The sequence below is a fragment of the Vanellus vanellus genome (genome assembly GCF_965231255.1).
Source record: "Vanellus vanellus genome assembly, chromosome: Z".
Lineage (NCBI taxonomy): Eukaryota > Metazoa > Chordata > Aves > Charadriiformes > Charadriidae > Vanellus > Vanellus vanellus.
This window is the reverse complement of record NC_138908.1, coordinates 3,375,257-3,385,624: the sequence shown is the minus strand read 5'-3', so window position 1 is coordinate 3,385,624 and position 10,368 is coordinate 3,375,257. Positions and strand designations below refer to the sequence as shown.

Here is a 10,368-nt window from a genome sequence, read left to right as displayed (position 1 = left end):
CCCCGCGCCCCAGCCTCTCCTCCAATCAGCGGCTGGCATCGCCTTAGCAACAGGCCAACAACACGCCGGCTGGCCAATCAGAGAACGGGTGAGGGGCGGAGCTTGGGCCGCCAGCTCCAGAGGTGAGGAACCCGCGGCAGTCATTGAAACGCGGCCGCGGGCGCCGGCTCGGTGGGCAGCGCACCGGCGTCGTTCCCCCGACCCCTTCCTCCTCCTTCCACGTACACCTGTCCCCCCCTTCAAACGGCCACCGGGACCCCTCCGTGCCCGCAGGCTTCAACCCGCGACCCGGAGGTGCGTGAAGTTTTCGCTCGGGCTAATGGTTTCTGAGGCGGCGGCGGCGTTAAAGGCACTGAGGCGTCTGAGGCACCTCGTTAGCCAGCTGTCTACGAGGTATTAATTAAAAAAAAAAAACACACCCTAAAAAAGCCCCCCCCCCCCTTCGCTCTGCTTGAGCGTTGGTTTAAAAAACGCTTGGTAAGGGGCTCGACGCCGCCTTTACTACCCCCCCCCCGCCCCGAAGAAAGGAAGGGGAAATATCCCATCCCTGCAGTAAATATGCTGCATGTTTTAAAAAAAAAAAAAAAAAAAAGGAAGAAGAGGGAGGCAAGCAGCACCAAAATTACATAACCGGTTTTTAACACTATTTTCTGGTGCTGGGGAATTAAGTCATCGCCACCACCTGACGCGCGCGGCCAATCTGCGCGAGGCGGGCGGCGCACCCCCCCCCGCCCCCCCCCCCGGACCGGTCCCAAACAGGATTGAACCGCTTCGAACAAAGGCTGCAAACTTGGGGGGGGGTGGAAAAATAAAACACTAAAAAAAAAAAAACACACCTCACAAAACCCGCCGCCTCCGCACTCCTCAGCCGCTCGGGATGGGGTCTGTCAGCTATGGGGGTTATGGGTGGGTTTGGGGGGGGGGGGGGGGGAATGAGGGGTGTCTGGTCCCGGCCTCCCCAGATTTGGGAGAGATAGCATAGGTCAAGAAATAAGGCACGGGGAATCTTTTTATTTGGCATTAAGGAGCCATCCTTAAATTAGTGATCATTAATAATCACGTTTTCTGGTTTTGCGCTTTTCGCTGTATTTCAGGGTTCAATAGGATGCTCGCAACGAGGCGGTTCGCTGCCCGGCTGGTTTGGGGTTTTTAGCCGTTTTCCCCATGGAAGGGCAAAAGCTGCTAACGTTACGGGGGGGAGTAAAGAAAATAATAAAATAATACAGGTTGTTTTTTTTTTTTTTTTTTTAAATGAGGTGTTAAGGAACGGCTGTGGTGCAGGGCAGTGCGGGCGCGGTGCGGCTGCATCCCCCACCCCCAGGTCCATCAAAGGATGGAGGTCCACGTCCCGCTCCCCACCGACAGCCAGCTGCACCCCTTTTAAAATATCCCCCCCCGGCAAGAACAGAGGGTGCAAAAGATAAAAAAAAAATGCGTCTTTCTCCCCCTAAACAAGGCAGGGAAGTCCTTACCTCTCTCGTGGCCGATCAGGATGTCCTTATGATTGAAATACTCCACTTCTTCGGTGTAGTTCTGCGTGTAGGCAGTGTTGGATCCCGCGTTCCTCGACTCGGTCCAGCGCACTTTCGCGTGTCCCCTCGCGTGGATTTTCAGGGATTTCACTCTGATTTCCCCCGTTACTTCTAAATTGACCCTTCCTGAGACTGTGTCCCCGCTGGAGTACACGGGGACATTGCTGTCATTCAGACAGTCAAAGCTTATTGTCAAACTCTTCACCTTCCCCAGCACCATGGTGGTTTTAGTTTTTTTGTTATTTTTTTTTTTAATAGCAAAGTGTAGAAAAATAGACTGTAAGAAAAAAAAAAAAAAAAAAAAAAAGGAGGTGGGGGGGGAAAGATACCCCAAAACAACCCCCAAACCCCTCAGGCCGAGGGCGGTGGTGGCGGCCTGCCCTATAGCCGGCTCATGGGGGCGGCGGGGCCCCGGCCCGGGGGGGGCGGGGCGGGGGAGGGGGGGAGCGGCGCTGCCGCTGTTCGCTCTCCCCACAAAGGCGCTGCCGTCCCGGCCCCGGCCCCCGCCTTATAAGCCGGCTGACAAACAAGCCCCACCGCCCATGCGCCGGCACGCCCCTCCCGCCCTAGCCACGCCCCCTCCGGACACGCCCCGCCACGCCCCAATCCCTCCCCGCTCCGCCCCAATCCCTCCCGCCCCGCACGGACACCTACTCTGGGGTCAAACACACACCGCCCCCGCGCCAAACCCTGTTGAGGGGGTTTATTTGCCCCCTCTCCATCTTTTTTTTTTCTTTTAATTTTTTTTTTTTTAACCCGCCCCCGTGGTGCCATTTCTTGCCTTAAACCGTCTCCATTCGGTTATTTAATGCTGCTTTGCTATTTCTGATGAAACTGATGTGTGATGGTGGTGGGCAAACCTCCACAAGTGAGGCGTGCCACTAAAAGTTCAGATTTATGTTTTTAAGGCGTATGCCTCTATTTACTGTTTTGTTTTTTTTTTCTCAATTAATAAAAAGTCATTCATGTTTCCCTCGACCCGACACCTGGTGGAGGTTCTCGTGCTTTTTTTATAACCGAAGGTGTTCGGCTGTACTCTGCGGGTTTCTTACGACTTTTTATGTTTTTGCACCATCTTGTGGTAAGCCTTCATACTTCCTTAGATCGTAGAATCATAGAAACACTTACGTTGGAAAAGACCTTTAAGATCATCGAGTCCAACCATAGAAAGATAACTTGCAAGAGAAGCAGAGGTATTTGCTGCTAATACTTTTTCCCTTTGCTCTCGTGTATTTAGATGCAGTTGGTCTCATGCATTTAGATGCAGTTGGTCTCATGCATGTGTTTATTTGCACATTTTTCCTCTTTTCTGCAATCTAGAAGATAATCCTGTCCTCCATGAATGACAGCAACCACAACTCCGTGGTCTGCGGTTGCTGTAGGACGTGTGAAAGTTGTCAGCCAGACAGGATGCAGCTTCCATTCGCCGAGCTCTGGCCACAGCTCCTGTCCTTCCAGTTCTGGGTTCTTTCTCGCCGTCCACCACTCTCAGGGCAAATCCGCAGAGATGACGAGGAGCACAGCACAGCAGTTGCCTTTACCAGGAGATGAAGACCTAAAGGTTGCTAGCCCATTGGATATTCATGTGGGTTTTTTTTTGTTTTGTGTCTATGTAGATACGGAAATGGACCTTCCTACATAATTGGGGTAAAATGCGTGCTCATTTATTTTCTGTGTGCTGTGTTTTGTATACCTATGGCATTCGCCCATTCCAGACTTGTTGGAAAAAGATAAAATATGTTGCTAAGCTGCTGTAAACCCTCCTCTGCAGACCCTGTAGCCCTAACTTGCCTCCTGTCTCTCTAGATTCCTGTCTATTGCCCATTCACGTTGAGACATACAACGTGAGAATACTCCAGCCACTGTCGGGGTGTGGGATGAGCTCCAAGCATTTCCTACGAGTTGACTGTTAGGAAGATCACACCATGTGTGAGCTTGTGGGTCACCTTTTAGGACTTTTAGTTTTGCCAAATTGCAGACAGTTACGAGTCCTGACCGTGCGTCATACTGAGCAGCAGACAGCTGTTTCCTCTTCCTGGATCGCTGTCTGGAGGAAAAGGCGTCGGATGGTAGTAGCCCTACTTAAGGCATACTGGATGTGTTGAGAGCGCCACCGACAAATCTAATTTTTATTGAAACAGTGAGACAGCTGCAATTTGGAGCAACTTTGGGCTGCAGGTATGGGCTAGCCTTCTTGGATGTTTTTCCAAACACAGAACTGAGTCCACTGAAATTAAGGGGACATTTGGATACCCATGCAATACAAAATCTCACAGGCTTTGAATCTCTCTGATTTCCATATATTGCTATGCTGTTGTTCTAAGTTAATTACAAAATATCCTGAGTGATCAGATGTGCTGATTTACATGAAAGTTGACCCAGTTTCCAAGACTAATTCAAAATTCCAGTTAAAGCTTGGTGAAAAAAAAAAGTCAATTTTGTATTCAGTCTGTGCTATGTATATGTATGCACACAAAGCATCTGAGCTGAGATCTTCTCTTATTTGAAATAATGACCGTCCTTTTCCTAGTGCCTCAATCAGGAAACTTTTCTCTGTTTGTTTGTTTGTTTGTTTTTTTTTTTAATTTTACTTTATCCTTATTATCTCTTTCCTAAAACTTGAGTCTCCTTTTTGCAGCCCTTCACCTCCGTGTCCTTTGGGTAAGGAGAATGAACTGGAAACAGCATTTCCTGTGTTTCATCCTGTTGGTTGTTGTGGGCACAGCTATAAACTCCCAAATCACAAGATTAAGAATCTGGCAGTATTTGGTATGTTAACTCATATGTCTCAGATTCAGGTGAGGTAAAAAGCTCATGTCTAGCAGACACTTTTAGACCTGATGAGTCCAGACAAGAGCATTGAGTTCATCAGAACAGCTCAGAAATCAGCACACAAACGAAACGATCCATATCTTGGTCTCTTGTATAATATATATGTATATATTTATACAGAAAACTCCCTTTAAATCTGCCTTTTGCCCACTTGGGCTTGCTCTCCTGACCATCTCTCCTCTCACCCACATGCCCGTGTCTCTAACAGGGAGCGATTATTCAGCCCGGGTGGGTGCCCGCTGCTCAGCCCTTCTGCCCGCTGGCTGCCCACCTCCTCCTACCTGGGTTGTCCTCAATTTTCTGGGTCTGTTTTCCACCAGAATTGCAAACCACTGTCTCTTTGCTGCTCTTCTTTCTGGTCCCACGCTGATTTGTTTCCAGCCACCTTCTAGATCACCATGCCATTATATACTGCTAGATGTAATTTAAGTCTGGAGCACTAAACAGGCTGACACAATTTGCTTAAGCTTGTGTTATGAACAATAAGCTTTAGATTGACCACTCTGCAGGATGATGTTTTATGTGTGTGTATTCATGCATTTCCCACATCCTGCCAAAAGTCACATGCACATTCAGTTGCTGCAGCTTTTTTAATTTTTTTAATATTTCTGATAGTATGCTAGTACTTTCGTCCTCATAATTTGTTTCGTGCCATCTTGTGGCAAAGAGGGTGAACTGCCTGTGTTGCCTTTTACCAGTTTAGTGCCTCTGCATTCCTGCGAACCTGACGTTCATCAGTAAAGCCTTTATGTCAAAATCAAACATTTTTTTAAAATATAATCCTCCTTTTATTTAAATGGAGAACATGCTATAAATTGTAACTAAAAGAGGTATTTAGCAGTTATTTTCCAATGTTTAGTTAACTGTAAGTATTAGTTAATTTTCAGGAGTTTTTATTTTTTCAAAGGAACCATCCTTTAGTTAAAGACTAATAGTTTTATAGATCCTGAAAAGGGTTTTAAAAATTGAATGCAAAGATGATCAAGTCTTATCATGTTAGATCAACAACACGCAGTGAAGTCTTAGTTTGTACACGCTCAGAGTGGTTATTATTTGTCAGGAGCCTCCAATAACCTTTCTCAGGCCTTGTACATGACAGAGTCTGCATAGAAGTCCACATAAAGTTTAAAAAAAATTAAGTCCAAACGTTTTTTTTTTGTGGGGGGGGGGGTGATGAAAACCATGAAGGTGATGCTCTGTCTATTATTGGAGTCAGTAGCTCCAAGGAAGATGGCAATATTCCAGACTCTATAAAGAGATAAAGATTGGACCTCACTTAACAGACCATTTCCTGAAACTGGCAAGCTCTCCCTTGTATTTTTTTTTTTTTGGTGGAAGTAGAAGAAAGCAGACAGAAAAGTTTGTTAGAAAATTATGGAAAGAAAGAAAAAAATATCTTGGCCTGCTGGGTAATACAGATTGCATTGCTTGAGAATCTTCCCTGGTAACCACTGAAAATTATTACTGATTCATCTGAACTTAACTCTTCCAGTGTCGCTGACTGCATGATGTCAGTATACTCTGCTCTGCTTCTGAGAGGTCCACACGGTTCAGATCTTAGCTGGAGGGCTTAGGCAACCCCAAGATAATCCTTTATGTCGCAGACTGATGTGTAGGCTGAGATCCAGTAAAAGGATGTGGATGTAAAAATGGGCAGAATTTAGGTCCCTAAGCCCAAAATCAATAGTCTAAAAATTCTTTATAAGCTTTCACCCAGTGTTGGAGTTTTTTTTCTTTATTTATTTTGAAGTTGTTGGGTGCCTAGATTTGCACTTTTGTACACGCTCAGAGCTGTCCCAGCCTTGATGTGACCAAACAGTACATTCATGCTGAAGGTAACTTAAAATCCAGAGGTTAGGAGTTATTCTGCTTTGGTCCCTTTAGTGTCTTTATCTAATCTGACTTCTCACCACTTATTTGATAAATCTGCAAGGATGCACAATGATCTTGAGAACAGTCATTACTTTTTCTAAAAGCAGAGGCAGAAGAGCTTGATATGCTCTCCTCACTCATAAATCAATAAATTAGTGTTAATAAGAAGATCCACATTCTTCTCCTGTGTCCGTAGAGACTGTCTGGACATATTATCTGTTTTGGGATGGAGACTGTCTTTGCTGCTCCTTTTGAAGCAGTTTCACTGTGCAGCAGAGAATGGTCTAAAGAAAGCGTCAAAGCAGATGTTATGTGTTGTCTGATGGTTCCGGTGTTCATATCAAAGGGATAATCCTGGAAAGAACAAGCATACTCCAGGATCGTCTCTATATTTTATTTCCTGCACTAAATGAATGGAAAATGTGAAATGTACCTTAGAAACGTCTCCTAACAGACTCATTTCTTATAATCCTTTGTTATATCTGATCCTCAATCCACCTGTAAATATAAGAGGAATAAAATTTCCCCTCTTCATAACAGTTCATGAAGCTATGTTTGTGAAATATTGTCACATTACAGTGCAGAACAGTGACACAGGCTGTCATGTTACGATAACATGGATCTATGCACTGCAGGCCTGAGGAGCTGCTTCCAAAACTGGATGCAGAGGGATATCTACAGACATTCCTTTTGGGACCATCTGCACTAGAATGGCTGTTCAGCTGTCAGTTCCATGGTAGAGAGAAGAGAAAATTTTACTAAGTAGTCTTATATTTGGTTTGGTTTTACAATGGAGAATGCTGTCCTCAATGATGTAGAGAAACTTGGAGTTTGTGAAACTGGTTCCTGAATTTGAAGGAATTAGGAGCCAGGAGCAGCTTCGTCTGGCCATTTCTATGACCTTGCACAATAGTATTTATTAGTGAGAAAGAATGTGCACAACAAAGAGCTGTATTTATGATTATTCTGTTTTCAGAAGGTACATATTATAAGAAAAGTATTCAAAGCAAAACTTTTTGTTTGCAATTTTTAGTTAGTTGTTTAGGTCAAATCCACCACTGGGGACCCAAGGGACCCCAGATGGGACCGACAGATGCTCCCCTCTACCCCTCTACAAAGAGAGAGGCAGAGGAGGAAAAAGAGACTTACGAGTTTAGAAGAAACTAAACTACTTTAATGAAATATTAATAATAAAATAAAAAGAAATAATGAAAAATATATACAAAACTGTATCAAGCTCCCGAGATGACAATCACGTCAGCGGCTGGCACTGGGGCAGTCCCAGGCTGGACTCAGTGATGGACGGGAAATGGATTCCGGATCTGGAGTCAGGATTGGGATCACAGGCAGACAAACAGAGTCCTCCTCAGACGTCGGCCACTGAAGGAAGAGCCTGTTACCCTTTGATCCCTCAGCTTTTCTACTGAGCATGAGGCAGATGGGATGGAATACACTGTTGGTCAGTTTTTGGGTCACCCGTCCTGTCCGCTCCTCCCCGCAGGTGGGACCCCACTATGCTTTTCCGCTTCTGACCCTCCGACGGGGCAAATAACAAAGTTGTTTGGCCGTGGGGGTTATAGCAATAAGTGTAAGCAGGAGCCTCTCTGCATCCCATGCCTGGGCATCAGCTATAAACAATTGGCCTTATCACTCTGAGAGAGTGAACACTGTCTGCACAATAGGCAGTTAATTTCAGTTGTTAGAAGAGGCCCAGCTAAGAAGCGAAGTTACTGAACAAAATTGGTTCTGTTTTACCTCAAACCAGGACATTAGTTTTGGGGTTTTTTTATACTTCTAAAGCTTTACTGAGTAAAGATTTAGAGTAACTTGAGTTCTGAGGTGTATTTAGTATTAAAAACAGAACTTGAGCTATGTATTAATCATGTTAAACTGAATGTTTGCAAGTTTTGGTTTGAAAAATTAATGGCTAGTGCTGTTAAACTGAGAAAACAGACAGTTAAACATGCACTTAACACTACAGTCTCTTGGAAACACAACTGAAGGACAAGCTTACAGTTGCAGTCAGTTATATATAAGTATGTGCTTGAAATGCCTACTTTCCCAACACCCAGCAAAAGCAGAAGAAAGATTTTTATAGTATTTGGATTGGAGCTTTGTAAAAGAACTTAGAGTTGTTTTTATTCCCTTTTCTTTTGGTTGATCAAAGGACATCTATCAGCTTTGTGTTCCAAAATGGAAAGTTATATACTGTGATTTTATCTCCAGAAATAAGCTGTTACGCTTTTTGGTAAGCAGGGATTGCAGGAGAGGTAATATCTTTTATTAGATTAATTTATAGTCTGGAAAAAGAACAGACCAGCTTTCAGCACACTGGCTCTTCCTTAGCTTAGTTTCAGACCTTTAGTAAGGCAGTATTTTTAGAAAGAAAGTGACCCCGAGGCAAGCTGAGTTCTGTTTTGGACCATCTATTTTACTTCAGCTTTCTGAGCTAAACTAATAAGCATGCCCAACCCGCCTTTATTAGCGAGATAAGCATTTCAGCGACAAGACCGATGGTTATCACTGTTGGGGAAGCAATGCCACTCGCTTTATTTCTGGCCTTGTAAGCGACGTTTTGCTGGTGAGCGCTGTTAAAAGCGAAGACACTGACTCTGTGCATCCCTTGTCATCTCAGCACCTCTGCGGGGAGGGTTTCGAAAGCTTGCAGAAGTATACAGAGTGCTCAGCACTGCAAGACAGCCTTCATGCCTACGCCAAAACCAAAATGGCAGGGGAGTGATGGCTGTGGGTATGACAGCAGTACTGGGCTTTTTCTCTGGAACCTCAGGGTGTGACAATGCTTAGGCAGAAATGGACAGTGCAAGAGTAGTGATGCAGGATGGTCTAGTGAGCAAGGTCATTTTAAGGATTTCTGGTAACTTCTCCTGTTAGTAGGTAAAGTCACAGTGAAGTGCTTGTGAGCTGGGGAGGAGTACAGAAGAAATTATGGGAGAGGAAGCTGTTGGCAGAAATGCTTCACAGATGAGCAGGAGGTACATCTCATAATCAGCTCCTTGGTGCATCTTGTGTTCCATGGGGTGGGCCAAGCTTGAATGAAAGAAAAGAGTTAGGCAGTCAGAGTGGAGCTTAGGCAGAACTGTCATGATAGGAAAAGGGCTAAACTGGGATCCTGGGAAAATGCCTGCCCGGTTTCTGCCTGTTCTTTGAGACGCTCTGTTTTGGAGGCATGTCAAAGGTTTATTAGAAAGTTTTGCATGGCTCATTTTCGCCAGAGTTGAGCATCTTGGTCTTCCTCTTATTCCATCTGATCAGGATCCAGAAACTGGACATTTGTTGGCTACCAACCCTGAAGGACACAACCTGAAATAACCTGTCATAATTACGCCATGGTGGCATTCTGGTTGTATGTCTGTGGGCACACGCGTGTCACATTTGACAGGGACAGTTTGCAAGGCAAGGCCACCCTTCTCTGCTCCACTTGTGACAGCTGTCTGGCAGATGACAGCGCTTCGTCATCCTGCGTTTTCCCATGGGAAGTAGTCCCTGGCACTGTGCTCTATGCTCGCGGGGTTCAGGCATCACCACTGAGTGATGCGCAGTAGGGTCATCAAAAGTGACTCTTGCATACCGTATCTGAAAGTTTGTATGTCTTGCAAGCTGTTGTAGTTGACAGTATTAATGCCGAGTTTCTCTCAGGTGCTCTGGTTCTAAAAAACAGGGGGCTGGCCTCTATTGTTCTTTTGGGTTTTTTATAGTTCTTTTTTTGGTGGTTGTCTTTTTTGGGGGGAATGGGTGTGTCATATAAAGGCCATATAAAAGAAGGACGGGATCTAGGCAGATAAGTAAAATTGTACCAAATGTAATTTACACAGGAAAATCGGTATTCTCCCATTTGTGTGGCACAATGTGCGTGCAACTCATCTTTTCATGCTACCTGACGTGCCAGAAAATGCATCTTTTTTTTTTTTTTTTCAACCTGTCTGAAGTTTTCCTCTCTCTAGACTGTGGATCCCAAGCAAGCAGTTTCGTTTCCCTGCCACCCCAACTCAACAGCTATGCAGTGGCGAGATAAGACTGATCTGTGTCCTCAGGACAGTTTGTGGGCTACCACAGATAGCTGTGAATTCAGTGTAACATTGCTCATGAGTCATTCTCAGCTGCTCAATTCTCC

General features: G+C 45.0%; 1 protein-coding gene across 1 annotated transcript in view; it reads right to left on the bottom strand.

The window, feature by feature from the left end:
- The window catches only part of ARRDC3 (arrestin domain containing 3), a 14,047-nt gene extending 12,049 nt beyond the window's left edge, over window positions 1-1,998 (bottom strand). The window contains exon 1 of the mRNA XM_082496975.1: window positions 1,473-1,998. Within this exon, the coding sequence (XP_082353101.1) occupies window positions 1,473-1,752 (280 nt within the window). The 5' untranslated portion in view covers window positions 1,753-1,998. The remainder of the gene's footprint in view (window positions 1-1,472) is intronic.
- Window positions 1,999-10,368: the final 8,370 nt, after the last annotated feature.